Below are 16,632 nucleotides of genomic sequence, written 5' to 3'. Positions count from 1 at the left end.
TGAGATTGATAAAATGCAGTACCAGTAGTTGATTTAATCTACAAAATTTATATTCTTATGTTTCTATTAAAAACCATCTATTTATTAATTAATATGATTAGGGAAACAAGCTGGCAGAATTGTTAGCACACTGGGCAAAATGTTAAGCAGCATCTTGCCTGTTTTTACATTCTGATTTCAAATTCCACTGAGGTTGACTTTGCCTTTTCCTCCTTTTGAGGTTGATAAGATAAGTACAAGTCGAGCATTGAGATTGATATAACCAACTTAGATAGGGGAGGGGGCTCCAAAAGGGGTCTCAGGAAGTAGTATCCCTGCCCTCCTGAGCTAGTTTTACACCACATTTCTTAAAAATCATTATAGAGGCCTTGATCTCAGGACCACTCATGTCTAGAAATAGAGGTTGGGAGCAAGTAAGGGCATGCTCCCTGTAGAAAATCCAGCTCCAAAAAAGTAATTAACTCATCTCCTCCCCTGAACTTGCTGACTTTGTGCCAAAACTTGAAACTTATATCTTCACTTTACTCTTCATCATTGTCAGCATCATCAGTGATGACCCGTGATGAATAATAGAACAAAAAATTCTCAAAACAGGATAAGATAGTTTACTATCTTAACAATCCAAGTACTTGACTGGGACATATTTTATTGACACCACACCCTACCTCCCAGAAGGACAATATGGCACGGGCTCTTTTACATGACACCGGGATAGGCACTATTCATATGGCACCAGCGCAAGTGCTTTTTACTCAGCAACAGCATAGGCCTCTTGCAGGCCAATCATCTTCAGCAGGCGGGGGGGGGGGGGGGGCAGTACTAACACTTCTACTGTGAAGGACAGGTCTTCTTTCTTTCTTCCAAATCCACTCACAGGGTTTTGGTCAGCCTAGGGCTACAGTAAAAGATACTTGTCCAAGGTATTATGCAGTGGAATTGAATCAAGAACCTTGAGTGGGATGCATACTTCTTATCACACAACCATTCCTTTGCCTATGAAGAAATAAAACAGAACAGAAATATATTGCAAAGACATTTCCAAAACCAAGAAAATTGCAGCAAAGCTGCATGATAGTAGTGCCAGATGTGGTATGCAGACCAACTTGTTTTATTCTTCTCTTTCATTTTATTTTGACATGCACATTGCATTTTTATTTTTCTCTTCTGTTTTATGAATTCAGTGTGCACATACACATTGCATGTTCATATTCCTCTTTCTGGTTCCAACTCATAACTGTTTATAGATCACAATCATTATACAAACGTGCATTCGTGAGGAGCACTTCGTGCTTTAATAGCTGTAAAATAATGTCAGCAGGTGTAAGACATTGTATTTAGTGTGAATTAACAAAATATACCTGCTCAGTTTGAATGTCTGATAGAATGAACTGAGTATTTAAAACAGTACTTACGGCAACATGTTGGATTCCCTGACCAAGTTCCATTCCAGCAGAATACATCTGGATTACCTGAGGTTTGATAATTTGGTGTCTTACAAGCAAGATGAAATATAATCAAACCACTTATGTTCTGAATAATCTCCCATGTACCATCAAGAACAGGTTGCAAAGTAGGACATGTTTTCACTGAAATACAACAGAATAACATGACTTGAATATTTCAATAATAAGATAACTTCAATATTTCAAAGATATGTATATATAGGCTCAGGTGTGGTTGTGTGGTAAGAAGGTTACTTCCAAACCACATGGCTCCAGGTTCAGCCCAACTGCATGGCACCTTAGGCAAGTGTCTTCTACTATAGCCACAGGCTAACCAAAGCCTTGTGAGTGGATTTGGTAGATGGAAACTGAAAGAAGCCTGTCATATATATATATATATATATATATATATATATATATATACAGTGGTGGACTGGCCAAGTTGCTGGCTTGCCCAATGGCAAGTGGGCTCCTGCACCATTAGAATCCATATATGGGGGCCTGTGTTAGTATCTAAGGAGCCCATCCCCTCAAGTTTGAGAATTTTTTATTCACTCCTGGAAGAATGAATTAATTATTTCAGCCTGGGTGTGTTTGTAGACAGTTGAAAAGAATACTTTTAACAAAAAAAAAAAATTTAATGACAGCATTGTAGTTGCGGGTGGGCCCCCTTAGTCTCCTAGCAACCAATATTTTTAGACCCAGTCTGCCACTGTATAAATACATATATATATATATCTATATATATGTAAGGAACGACCGTGCGAACTAAAAAAGGAGAAATGGTGACGAATGGAAAAACAGAGGACTCCTTTTATTTAAACGGGTCACACGGTCGAACACAAAATTATATATCAAATGATGATATATATAATATGTTATACTACGATAACATAGATGACCAGTAATGAAAGACCACAACCGTATTAGATGAATAACAGAAATATTTATTATGGCGTTAAAGATGTATGTCTGTGTGAGAGTGTGAATGCGACATATAAGAACATAATCAAAGACAGGCCGTCGTACAAAGAAAAGTGTGTATGTGAGTGATACATGTGTGTGTATCATCATCATCATCATCATCATCGTTTAACGTCCGCTTTCCATGCTAGCATGGGTTGGACGATTTGACTGAGGACTGGTGAAACCGGATGGCAACACCAGGCTCCAGTCTGATTTGGCAGAGTTTCTACAGCTGGATGCCCTTCCTAACGCCAACCACTCAGAGAGTGTAGTGGGTGCTTTTACGTGTCACCCGCACGAAAACGGCCACGCTCGAAATGGTGTCTTTTATGTGCCACCCGCACAAGCCAGTCCAGGGGCACTGGCAACGATCTCGCTCGAAAATCCTACAGGAGCCAGTCAGGCGGTACTGGCAACGGCCACGCTCAAAATGGTGCATCTCATGTGCCACCCGCACAAGAACCAGTCCAGGGGCACTGGCAACGATCTTACTTGGCTTGCCGGGTCTTCTCACGCACAGCCCATTTCCAAAGGTCTCGGTCCGTAGTCATCGCCTCGGTGAGGCCCAATGTACGAAGGTCTTGCCTCACCACCTCAGCCCAGGTCTTCCTGGGCCTACCTCTTCCACGGGTTCCCTCAACTGTTAGGGTGTGGCACTTTTTCACGCAGCTATCCTCCTCCATTCTCACCACATGTCCATACCAGCGCAATCGTCTCTCTTGCACGCCACAACTGATGCTTCTAATGTTCAGCTTTTCTCTCAAGATACTTACACTCTGACGGGTATTCACATTGACATTACACATCCAACGGAGCATACTGGCTTCATTCCTTGCGAGCTTACGTATGTCCTCAGCAGTTACAGCCCATGTTTCACTGCCATGTAGCATGGTTGTTCGTACGCATGCGTCATACAGTCTGCCTTTTACTCTGAGTGAGAGTCCCTTTGTCGCCAGCAGGGGTAAGAGCTCTCTAAACTTTGCCCAGGCTATTCTTATTCTAGCAGCTACACTTTCAGCGCACCCACCCCCACTACTAACTTGGTCGCCCAGATAGCGGAAGCTATCGACTACCTCTAGTTTTTCACCCTGGAATGAGATAGAAGTTGTTTCCTGTTTGTTTGCAGTCTTTATTGCACCTGAACATCTGCCACAAACAAAAACTAACTTGCTAGTTAACCTGCCTTTGATGTTGCTGCACCTCTTATGTGTCCATAGCTTGCACCGGGTACATCTTATAGAGTTACTACCTACTCCTTTTCTACATACTGAGCAGGGCCATCTACCTGAAGGGGTTTGTGTTTTATCTACCTTCCTACTTATTAGGATTTTGGTTTTAGCTAGGTTGACTCTAAGGCCCTTCAATTCTAGACCTTGCTTCCACACCTGAAACTTCTCCTCTAGTTCTGATAGTGACTCCGCAATTAGGGCAAGGTCATCAGCATAGAGGAGCTCCCAGGGGCAACCTGTCTTGAACTCCTCTGTGATTGCCTGGAGGACTATGGTAAATAATAGGGGGCTGAGGACGGAACCTTGGTGGACCCCTACCTCTACCCGGAATTCATTGCTGTACTCATTTCCAACCCTCACCTTACTGGCCGCATCTCTGTACATGGCTCGCACAGCTCTCACTAGCCATTCTTCTATCCCAAGTTTCCTCATTGACCACCAGATAAGGGATCGGGGGACCCTGTCAAAGGCTTTCTCCATGTCAACGAAAGCCAGGTACAGAGGTTTATCCTTGGCTAGGTATTTCTCTTGCAACTGTCTCACTAGAAATAAGGCATCAGTAGTGCTTTTACCTGGCACGAACCCAAACTGCATCTCATCTAAATTGATTCGCTCCCTAATTAGTTGGGCTATGACCCTCTCTGTAACTTTCATAACCTGATCTAACAGCTTGATGCCTCTGTAATTATTTGTATCTAAAGCGTCCCCTTTACCTTTGTAGCAGTTGACTATGATGCTGCTACACCAGTCATAGGGTATGACTCCTTCGTGTATCACCTGGTTCGTAATACGGGTGACTAGGCTATAGCCAACACTGCCAGATATTTTGAGCATCTCTGCAGTGATTCCTGATGGGCCGGGGGCTTTCCCGGTCTTCGAAATATTACAGAAGATAGAAAGAGAGTCAATAACACGTGAGCAATTTTATACCAGTTCTTGTGTATCCAATAGTATGAGTCTGTATGTGAAGTGAGGGGAGGCTGAGTGTGGCAGGGCTGATCACTAATTGTGACGTCATGGCATCGATGCCGGGCCGTGATTCTTGTTATACAGATGTTCGTCGTTCGTCGTTTGGCAGAGCTTATCACTAGTTGTGTTTTGGCTTCGATGCCAGGGCCTTGAGGACAGACGTTTATCGCAGGCTGAGATCTCTTGTCTGTTTATTATCGTGGTGAAGCTAAGTCACCTAACAGAATCGAAGAGAGAGATGTGTGCCGCGGTGGTTTAGTTTGGTGTACATAGAAAGTCGTGGTGACGCTGGTGGAGATTGATGCTTGGTAGTAATCATGTTGGTCATGACGATGATGCTGGATAGTAGTCGTAGACTGTTGTTGCTGATGTGGCGACGGCGGTGGTCATCGTTGGCTGGACGAAGCTGTTGAAGTGGTCGCTGGCTAATTGTTGCTGCTGCTGTCGTGTGGTACACAGAACAGATCTCAAAGAGAAACTGGACCGAGACAAATTTGTTGGGTATGAGTTGATCTATTTACGGCGTTAAGGGGGCTCCCAGACGGTAGTAGGAAAACACTATCACGTGACCTTATTAAGGGCTGTGATTGGTCAGTTTGCGTTCTGGCGGGAATGGTTCGAAGAAGTTGCCGATTCGAATAATGATCAGTCACGTGATGACAAGGTTAATGTTTTCCGCTACGTTCACGTTTGTTTATATTTAAATGAGAAGAATGGCGATAGCAGTTTTGTATCTAATGGCGGTAGGTAGTTTCACTACACTAGCCTCGCACCAGTCGGTTTGTCGAAAGCAAACAGACGAAATAAAAAAAAAGATGTAGTGAAAAAGACTTAAGGAACGGTTGGTCTATTACTGGCATTTAGTCACCATTTTTGGAAAAGTTATGTGAACTTTTCACGTTGGGTGTACAGATCAGAAGGGCTGTATGAACGAATCAACGTCGGGGGTCACCAATTGTAAGGAACGACCGTGCGAACTCAAAAAGGAGATATGGTGACGAATGGAAAAACAGAGGACTCCTTTTATTTAAACGCGTCACACGGTCGAACACAAATATTAGATATACATATACATATATACGATATGTTTTTTTATATGTCCAAAGCTTACACTGGGTGCATCTTATGGAGCTTCAACCTACACATTTCCTACAGGTTGAGCAGAGCCATCTACCTGAAGGGATTTGCGATTTGTCTGCCTTCCTATTCACTAAGACTTTGGTTTTTGCTAGTTTAATTCTAAGACCCTTTGATCCTAGACCTTGCTTCCATACCTGGAACTTCTCTAGTTCAGGTAGTGACTCAACTATAAGAGCAAGGTCATCAGCATAGAAGCGCACCCAGGGGCAGCCTATCTTGAATTCCTCTGTAATTGCCTGGAGGACTATGATGAACAAGAGAGAACTGAGCACCAATCCTTGGTGAACCCCTACTTATACCCTGAATTCTCCACTGTACTCATTGCCCACCCTCACTTTACTGGTAGCGTCTGGCTTGTACAGTTCTCACCAACCACTCATCTATCCCTAGTTTCCGCATTGACCACCAGGTAAAGGATTATGGGACTCTGTCAAAATCTTTCTCCAAGTCAACAAAAGCCAAGTACAGAGGTTTATCTTTGGCTAGGTGTTTCTCCTGCAGTCGCATTACCAGAAATATAGTATCAGTGATGTTTCTACCTGGCACAAAACCAAACTGCATCTTATCTAGACTAACTCTCTCTCTTTAATTAGTTGGGCTATGACTCTCTCTGCAACTTTCATCACCTGATCCAACAATTTGATATTGTAAACATCCACAGAAAAAAGACACTCTTGGTACATGTCCTCAGATTGCATTGTCCTCAGATTGACACCCCAAAACTCTGAAATCTTTGTATTGGAGCTTCTGACATGAATGCCAAGCAGAACAGCATGCCGTTTCCAAATTTCTGGCTGTTGAATTGTGTCATGGTGCTGTTTTTCTCACAAATGGTGCCCAACAGACCCTACTGTACTGTGTAGTTGACAAAATCAAAAACAAGCAATACGCATGCAAGAAATTAAATATACAAAATGTTGACAATTTACCCATCGCACCCTCTATGTATGTAAATAGAATATACCTTGGAACCCTAGCTAACTGTTTGCTGCTTGTCAGCTGTTGTAAATGGTGACAGATGTATGTCAGCTAAGTTTGCTGTGCTATTATTTTAAGGTATGTTAGTCAGGTTTGCAATATATTTTTATTATTTTAATTCAGCCTACTCTTTAATACAGGCTTCCCAAACGAGTTTGTAAGTTTCAGTGAAAAAAATATTGAATGGTCAGAGCTTTGGAAGTGTTTTATAGTTTTCTGTCATGATTAGTGACACCTTACACTATAGGTTCAGATTTTATACCCTTTTATTATCATATTTTACTCCCTTCATTACCATATTTCTGTTGAAATACAATTCCTTTGTTTCAATTAATTTGAAAATAATAAAAATATTTATTAAAATTACTTTATCATTATGAAGCTGGTATACAAAACATAAATTAACATGATAGTTTATATGGAAAATTTTAATTTAGGTCACTTTAAAACAGGAAATTTGTATTAAAAAAAACAGAGAAAATTTCAGGTGTGTTGGAATCAAAAGTGTTGGTGCTTTACATTATGAATTCAAATCCCACCAAGGTCAGCTCTGCCTTCTATCCTTTTTTGGATCAATAAAATAAAGTAGCAGCTAAGCACTAGAGTCAGTGTGTCACCTACTTCTACATCTGCCTCTAACATTGCTGGCCTTGTGCCAAAACTTGAAACAGTTATTGATTAAAGAAAGCAGAGTTGTTACATCATCTAAAAAAGCTTTGTGGTATTTGCTCTGACTCCTTACATTCTGAGATCAAGTCCCATTGAGGTCAACATTACTTTCCCTCTCTCCAGGGTCGATAAAATAAAGTAGCAGTCAAGCACTAGGGCCAATTGTTTTGACAACCCCCACCTCTACTCCTTTCAAAATTGCTGGCTTTGTGTCCCAATTAGGAAGCATTATTGTAATTAACTTTTGTTATCTCTACTCAAGTTAGAATTGTAGCACAGAAGTATCTTGTGAACATTAAAACAAAAAAAAACAAAAAAACCTTCATTATTATTTAATGTTCATTACACCATTTAACTGTAAAATCGTCTTCAATGAGCTGATCATAGTTTTTTAAAGTAGGAACAACAAGAATTAAGACCTTAATTTCTTTGTTCTCTGTAAGGTCAAAAATTATCAAAACCTCTTTAAAATAATATGAACTATTGCTAGTACACTGGACAAAATGTCATGGCACATTCTGCCAGTTTGTGGCTCACCAAAATAGCACCAGTTCTAATGATATTTCACAATTCATAGCCTTTAACCTTTTGTATGTCCAAAGTATTTTCATAAGATTGTCCTAAACTTCCATGTTTGTTTTCAGACTTTTAGTTAGCTCTAGTTTCATGATTTGAGTAAAATAAAGCTTTCTTTTTCACAAGTCCCAAGTTACTCCAGTGGTTGAAAAGATTGGGAGTATGTATCACATATAATGCATGGACACCAAGGAAGTATGCTCTGTGCATCATATGTGGTATTCGGAACAGGCAAAGGATTGTTATTGATAGTCACTCCTGTAATTAATTATTTGACTAGAAAATCAGGAATATCTTTTATCTTTTACTTGTTTCAGTCATTAGACTGCAGCCATGCTGGGGCACCCCCCTTGAGAAAGTTTTAGTTGAATGAATTGACCCCCCAGGACTTAATTTTTTTGCTAAGTCTGGTTCTTATTCTATCTGTCTCTCTTACCAAACTCATATATGTATATATACATGATGGGCTTCTTCCAGTTTTCGTCTACCAAATTCACTCACAAGGCTTTGGTCAACCCAAGGCTGTAGTAGAAGACACTTGCCCAAGGTGCAATGCAGTGGATATGAACCCAGAACCGCGTGGTTAGGAAGTAAGCTTCTTATCACAAAAGCAAACCTGACAATTCTTACAAGTTGATCTAAGATCTAAGAAAAAAGTTTTAAATATGATGGAAAAATTTATAAATTCTATAATGCTCAAACACTTATACATGTGTACATCTGTGAAACTTAAGAAAGCTGTCAGTTGGAGGAAGAGGAGCTATACTAAACAAAGTGGTAGTGGGGACAATAAGAAAGAGAGAGAAGAGTGTTTGGTGGAAGGTTGTGGTAATAGTCAGAGAGAGAAAGTTAAAGAAATAAGGAACACATACATATAAACACATATACTCACATACATGCATATGCAGCAATACTAGGAACTGCAGTAATTTTTTGTTAAAGTATGTATGTATATATGAATGTATGTACGCATGCATACATACATACATACATACATACATACATACATACATACATACATGTATGCATGTATGTGGAGTAAAAGAAACTTAGAAATGGTCTTTTTACCTGTACATTCTGGTTGTGGTTCCCAACGACCATTTTTGTCACAATAGATGGTATTTCCAGATTTTGCCTCAAAGTTCTCAAAGCATTCAAATGTAGCATTGTTTCCAGTATTAAATCCTGTGGCATGTGTCCAACGTCCTCCCTCTAAAATTGGAACTGGTCCACAATAGTTATCTGAAAATAAAAGGTTGAATTGTCAGACAATGGCATTGTTACTGGGTGCCAGGTAATCATTTCCAGCTGAGAAGACTGATATTACAGGTGGAAACAATTCAATTTTTGTAGGCACATTCTTTTCTCTTCATAGAAAACATGATCAGGAATTACCTGTAGGTACACCATATTTTGTTATGCACCATAATATACCACTAAGTTGATACTGTGTCATATTGTATTAGCTGTGCTATTAAATTGCATGTTGAGGTTATTGCTACAGATTTTCTATAGAAAATTTGTTGAGATTCCCTTGACATGTGATGATCAAGAATATCCATATTCTAGCAATATATATATTTATAAAACATACCTTAGTAAAACATTAGAATTCAAATTAACGTGATCTGTTCTGAACCTTTTAGTTCATTTTAGTTGCACCTTCAAAACACCAAACAGAATTTTGCTACCTCCCATTCTTTAACAAAAATGGCTTCGCACCTAATACTCTTGAGGATAAAATCACGAAAATTTCCTGTTATAATTCCAATCCCATACTTTACAAATGACCAACAGTCCTCTCATATTCTTCTACTCTGTTCTATTGTTCCTGATTGTGAAAACTTTAATGACCTTTCCAACCCAAAAAGGGACTGCTTCTGAAAATGTGCACCCCAAACTCTCTCACTTCATTCCCACTGGGATTTTCAATTTATGTTTGACAATGGCAATTTAACCCAATCACATGACAACATCTCTTATTCCTAAGAAGAAAAAGAGATATTGTTTCTGATCCTTCCATTTCCAGACCTATTGTCATTGCTTCTAACATCTCATAGGTAATGAAGACAGTTCCTAATGGCAACTGTCTTTCTCAACTTAAGTTTCTTCTCTTTGGATTAGTTACAGTTTCCATAGAACCACATCACTTGGAGCCTTGCTGTTAGATCTTCATATACTGACAGAGTAATAAACAAAATACAGATTTCTCAGAACCTTTGGTTTCAAAGTTATTCTGAAATACTGTTTCTTTTTTTTTTTTCCAAACCATAGTAGCTCACATTCTGAATTAAACAAATATCAAATTTACTTGAATAATTAAATGAAACACAGGAACCTGTATATTAGTATAAATGATACAAATTTATTAATTCTGTACTATGCAAGGTATCAGTTCACTAGTATGGTAGTAATGCTCCGGAGGCACAATGGCCCAGTGGTTAGGGCAGCGGACTTGTGGTCGTAGGATTGCGGTTTCGATTCCCAGACTGGGCGTTGTGAGTGTTTATTGAGCGAAAACGCCTAAAGCTCCACGAGGCTCCGGAAGGGGATAGTGGCGAACCCTGCTGTACTCTTCCACCACAACTTTCTCTCACTCTTAGTTCCTGTTTCTGTTGTGCCTGTGATTCAAATGGTCAGCCTTGTCACACTGTATCATGCTGAATATCCCCGAGAACTACGTTAAGGGTACACATGTCTGTGGAGTGCTCAGCCACTTGCACGTTAATTTCACGAGCAGGCTGTTCAGTTGATCGGATCAACTGGAACCCTTGACGTCGTAAGCGATGGAGTGCCAACACACAGTAATGCTCCAGATTATCAATGTTCAGAAAGGTTGTGTCGTACCTATATCTGTATATTACAGAAAAATTAACATATTGCCAGTAGGAAGTGTCAGCTGTGTAACCTAATTAAAAATTGAAAGAAAATAGACAAATTAACTTAAATGAAAGAAATAAAATTAAGTATTTCCACATAATAATTACCTCCATAAAATGTAGCGTTGAAACCAACACCAGCAGTGTTGGCACTTGTCTTTAATCTTAAAATGAATTTTCCAGAATTTGAACTTAGAATAGGAGGAACTGTAGTTCCTGTAAAACCCTCACCCTGGTGCAACTTGTTTTCATCAGAAATAGTTCCATTGTAGACCTGTTAACATAAAGAAGACAGTTTTAGTTGTTTTAATTAACTCAGAACATATACAATATATCTGTAAGATAGAACTACTGTCTAAAGCATGTATGCATACCCACATACACATATACTTACATTCATACATGTACTTACGTATACATATTTGTGTGTGTAGCTGATGAAGGAAATGTTCTCTATGTAACCTGTGCGTTTTCTGGGCTCTGTTTATGTTCTGTTTTTCATTTTGTCCACGTTTTTTTGTGATGTCCTGTACCCAGATATACATCTATATATACATGTAGATGTAGGTATGTACATACATGTACGTATATATGCATATACTCACATATTATTTGTATTATATATATATATATAATAATAATATTAGGGACAAAATCCAAAATTACAGGTAAAAACTCAATTAAAATCAATTTATAAAAAATTAAAATTAAATTGAGCTTTATAGATTAAAATATATATAAAATATATAGTTTTAGGGGAAATAACCAAGTTTCAAGAACTCATCTATGAAAATCCACTATCACATATAGAAAAATTAATAATTAAAAGCACAATAAATGAGCATAATATAAAACAAAGTAAATATCATAATATTATCTTTATCTTATGATATTTACTTTGTTTTATATTATACGCATTTATTGTGCTTTTAATTATTAATTTTTCTATATGGGATAGTGGATTTTCATCGATGAGTTCTTGAAACTTGGTTGTTTTCCCTAAAACTATATATATATATATATATATATCAAATATATATAAACTAATATATATATATGTAACATACTCATATATATATATATATATATATATACACACACACACATATAAACACAGATGCACACATATTATTTCTATGAGAATCATTGTGCTCTTTCCTGCTGGCTTGTGAGTTGGCATAGAGAGTGATTGTCTTATATACTCAGGTATGTGCCTTGAGGACTTCCTAAGCCTATCACTGTCTTTGTCAGGCTCCAAAGAGCTCATTTGTTTTTCTCATGACAAACAACAGGATTTGAACTCCAAGTACATTAAAACAGAGAGATTTGACTGGAGTCTGTAACCATGCTTATTTATTATAATCAATATAAAAACAAAATATTTAAATGGTGAGCTGGTGAAACTGTTAGCACAGCAGACAAAATGCTTAGTGGCATTTCATCCGTCTTCACATCCTAAGTTCAGATTCTGCTGCGGTCAGCTTTGCCTTTCCTCCTTTCAGAGTCAATGAAACAAGTACTGGTCAAGCACTGGGGCTGATGTAATCAACTAGCCCCTACTTCAAAATTCAGGCCTTATGGAAACAGCAAGGGCTGCTGTTGTGTTCACATGCTCAGTTCTCATTCGTATATAAAATGAAAGATAACCCTTTAGCATTTAAACCAGCTATATTTGGCCCAAATATGTTACATTCTTTTATTCTTTTACTTGTTTCAGTCATTTTGACTGTGACTGTGCTGAAGCACCACCTTTTAGTTGAAGAAATCAACCCCTGGACTTATTCAAGATGTCTGCTGAATGTGTGAAAGTAATAGTTCGCTGTCGTCCAATGAACGAGAGGGAAAATAATCTCAACTGTAAAACAGTAGTGAAGATTGATGGTACTCGAGCACAGTGCATTATTAACAATCCCGCGGATGAGTCATCCCCACCTAAAATATTCACTTTTGATGGAGCATATGATAAAGATTCTTTAACTGAACAGATATATAATGAAATTTCATATCCCTTGATTGAAGTAAGCATAATCGTTTAAATTTCTTATTTAGTTATAAGTAATAATAAATTTAGTTGTGAGTAAACTTTTTTTGGACATTGGGAAGTCAGTGAATACATCCATTCCCATAGTATGTCTCAAGAGTGAAATTCATTCCTTTCAACTTTATGGTTGTTATTTAACCCCACTCCATGTACAGATCAAGTGTTCTGCCATAATCCATCCATCTTTCTTTCAGACACAGTCTATCTGTGACTACATTATCCAATGTGGGCTTCTTTCAAGGTGTTAGAAAGAGCAACCATATCAGTGGGTTCCTTTTCGATTCACCAAGTTCTGTAGGCCTATCTGAGTCCTGACCATACAGAATTATTGCATGTCAGTTAATTCTTAGTTCTAGATATGCTATATTCTGTCTAATTGGGAATTTCATTTTACATTTTGACATGTATATATATATATATATATATATATATATGTATATACGACGGGTTTCTTTCAATTCTCGTCTCCTAAATCACTCACAAAGATTATGTGTGTGTGTGTGTGTGTGTGTGTGTGTATTTAAGGCACCGAACTGTTTCACGAATTCTTTTCTAGATGTCAATCAAGTGTTTCGGCTTGTTTTTCCGTTATGTCTCACACCAGAGTACCTCATCGCTCACTTCTCTTGCTGCATGAATGCCAAGCATATGCTGATATATGTATATATATATATATATATGTGTGTGTGTGTGTGTGTGTGTGTGTGTGTCTGTCTGTGTTTGTCCACCCAAAATTGCATGACAACTGATGCTGGTGTGTTTACGTCTCCGTAATTTAGCGGTTCAGCAAAAGAGACCGATAGAATAAGTACTAGGCATCCAAAGAATAAGTCCTGGCGTCGATTTGCTCGACTAAAGGTGGTGCTCCAGCATGGCCACAGTCAAATGACTGAAACAAGTACAAGAGTAAAAGAGTAAGTGAATGTCTTATTCAACCATTAAAAGTGTGTTGTAGAGTATCCAACAACCACAACCATTATTCTTTTCTATTCTAGGCACAAGGCCCGAAATTTTGGGGGAAGGGGCCAGTCGATTAGATCGACCCCAGTACGCAACTGGTACTTAATTTATCGACTCCGAAAGGATGAAAGGTAAAGTCGACCCCGGCGGAATTTGAACTCAGAATGTAAAGACAGACAAAATACCGCTAAGCATTTCGCCCGGCGTGCTAACGTTTCTGCCAGTTCACACGGTACCGTGACTTTTTTTTTTTTTTTCATGTTGATGAACTATAAAACTAGACCATGTGAAACTGTCATAAGTTTGGAAATCAACTATCATGCTTATTCGGTTTCGCTACAAATCACACGTCTGGATTTGTAAAATTAATGACTCATTCCTTTTCTCAGCACAAATGGTCCTTCTCTCCAAAGTGCTTACAATCCATTCCTGATACTAAAAGAAAAAGCAATCTTCCCTTGTCCTAAGGTAGTTGCTCTATTTGCTTAAGATAACAGCTAAATCTCCCTTAAATGATATAAAAAAAAAAGAGGGACATTAGATAATTTCGGACTAGATAACCTCACAAAAAGACAGAATTGTTACAGATTAAACACCTTTGACCACGACTGACCTTAGGCTAAACAACAACAACAACAAGATCCGTTAGCTTCCTTTTTATTTTTACTTTTGTTGTTTTTTTTTTTTGCTTTTGCTTTTTTTAATTATGAACCATCTGGTACTCGAATGAAATTTAGATCGTAATTTTTTTTTTCTTATAGCGCTAACATAAACAATATAGAAACTAGTTTTGAAACAGTAAGTTTACTCTTTCTCTCTTCCCACACTAAAAAAAAAAAATTGGTACAGCATACATAAAAGTAGACAAGAACACTGATAAACTTTCAAAATATGTTACATTCTTTTATTCTTTTACTTGTTTCAGTCATTTTGACTGTGACTGTGCTGAAGCACCACCTTTTAGTTGAAGAAATCAACCCCTGGACTTATTCTTTGTAAGCCTGGTACTTATTCTATTGGTCTCTTCGGCCAAGCTGCTAAATTACAGGGATATAAACACCAAATTTGATTGTCAAGCAATAGTTGGGGTGGGGACAAACAGACACAAACACTAATATATATAAATATATATATATATATATATATATATATATATCATCATCATCATCATCGTCGTCGTTTAACGTCCACTTTCCATGCTAGCATAGGTTGGACAATTTGATTGAAGACTGGTGAAACCAGATGGCTACACCAGGCTCCAATATATATATATATATATATATATATATATATATATATATACGACAGGCTTCCTTCAGTTTCTGTCTGCCAAATCCACTCACAAGAATTTAGTTGGCCCAAGGCTATAGTAGAAGACACTTGCCTAAGGTGCCATGCAGTGAAACTGAACCCAGAATTATGTGGTTGGGAACCAAGCTTCTTATCACACAGCCACTCTTGCGCTTACATGTTTAATGTTCTAATCAGCCAAAGCCAGCCTATTACACTTGCTCTTCAATGCTGTTGTAAAATATACAATCACATCATCAAAATTTCAAAGCTATAAAATAATGCATGATTAATTAAAAATAATGTGAATGAAAAAGCATTGAATTTGACAGAGTAATCTGTCAAATTGAATGTGACCATGCTGGGGCACTATCTTGAAATCAACTCTAGAACCTTTTTTTTTAAGTCTGATGTTTATTTAGACAGTCTTTTTTTGCTGCACTGCTAAGCTACAACCAACACAGCTTCTCAAAGTATTAAGTTTTTACACATGCACACACACACACACACACACACACACACACACACACACACACACATATAGTTTCCACTGTACCAAATTCATTCAGAAGGCATTAGTCAACCATTTACATATACGATGGGCTTCTTTCAGTTTCCATCTGAAATCTAGTCAAAAGGTTTTGGTCAACAAGGGACAGTAATAGAAGATATTTGTCCAATGTGACTGAACCTGAACTCATGTGGTTGTGAAACAAACTTATTAACCACTTAGCTATATCTGTACCTTGCTAGAAATAGCAAAAGAAATGCAATTTTCCTCAAATTGAGGAGCTATTGCATAATAAGGTATGGCATTGGATACAATATAGCTTAAAAAATAATAAAGAAAGTAGTCTGAAGTAGAATACCTTTGCTTGTAGATTTACAAAATCAATGTCAACGTGATAGGTGCAGGCATGGCTGTGTGGTAAGAAGCTTGCTTCCTAACCACATGGCTCTGGGTTCAGTCCTACTGTGTGGCACCTTGAGCAAGTGTATTCTACGATAGCCTTAGTCCAACCAAAGCCTTGTGCATGTATTTAGTAAATGGAAACTGAAAGAAGCCCATCGTAAATCTATCTGTGTGTGATGTGTCTTTGCTTGTCATCCAGTACTGCTTGACACTTAGTGTTGGTTTGTTTACATCTCCATAACATAGTAGTTCAGCAAAAGAGACTGATAGAATAAGTACTAGGTTTAACAAAAGATAAGTACTGGTATTGATTCATTCGATTAAAAATTTTTCAAGGAAGTGCCCCAGTATGGCCACAGTCTACTGACTGATACAAGTAAACGATAAAAGATGATACTACACATCAGCAACAACCAAAACAGCAATAGACATTGAAACAAAGATGAAGATAAGAATGATATTACTGCTGCTACTACTCCTATGATGTTCATGAGAAGTGGGATGGCAACAACGATGATGATGATTGATAAATTTGACAATGATGGTGATGATGATAGTCATTTTATTCATAGGTGGCATA

General features: G+C 38.0%; 1 protein-coding gene across 5 annotated transcripts in view; it reads right to left on the bottom strand.

Moving 5' to 3' along the window:
* The window catches only part of LOC106881248 (uncharacterized), a 297,452-nt gene that overhangs the window by 149,017 nt on the left and 131,803 nt on the right, over nucleotides 1-16,632 (bottom strand). For all 5 annotated transcript variants that reach the window (XR_008264114.2, XM_052967796.2, XM_052967797.2 and 2 more), the window contains exons 13-15: nucleotides 10,957-11,122; nucleotides 9,038-9,211; nucleotides 1,413-1,586 (exon numbers count right to left, since the gene is read on the bottom strand). Coding sequence is in view for 4 of the 5 variants with exons in the window: in XM_052967796.2 (XP_052823756.1) it covers nucleotides 1,413-1,586; nucleotides 9,038-9,211; nucleotides 10,957-11,122 (514 nt within the window). In the remaining variant the exon portion in view is untranslated. The remainder of the gene's footprint in view (nucleotides 1-1,412; nucleotides 1,587-9,037; nucleotides 9,212-10,956; nucleotides 11,123-16,632) is intronic.

Source organism: Octopus bimaculoides, chromosome 5, assembly GCF_046866305.1.
Source record: "Octopus bimaculoides isolate indiv1 chromosome 5, ASM4686630v1, whole genome shotgun sequence".
Lineage (NCBI taxonomy): Eukaryota > Metazoa > Mollusca > Cephalopoda > Octopoda > Octopodidae > Octopus > Octopus bimaculoides.
This window is presented reverse-complemented; position numbering and strand designations above follow the sequence as displayed.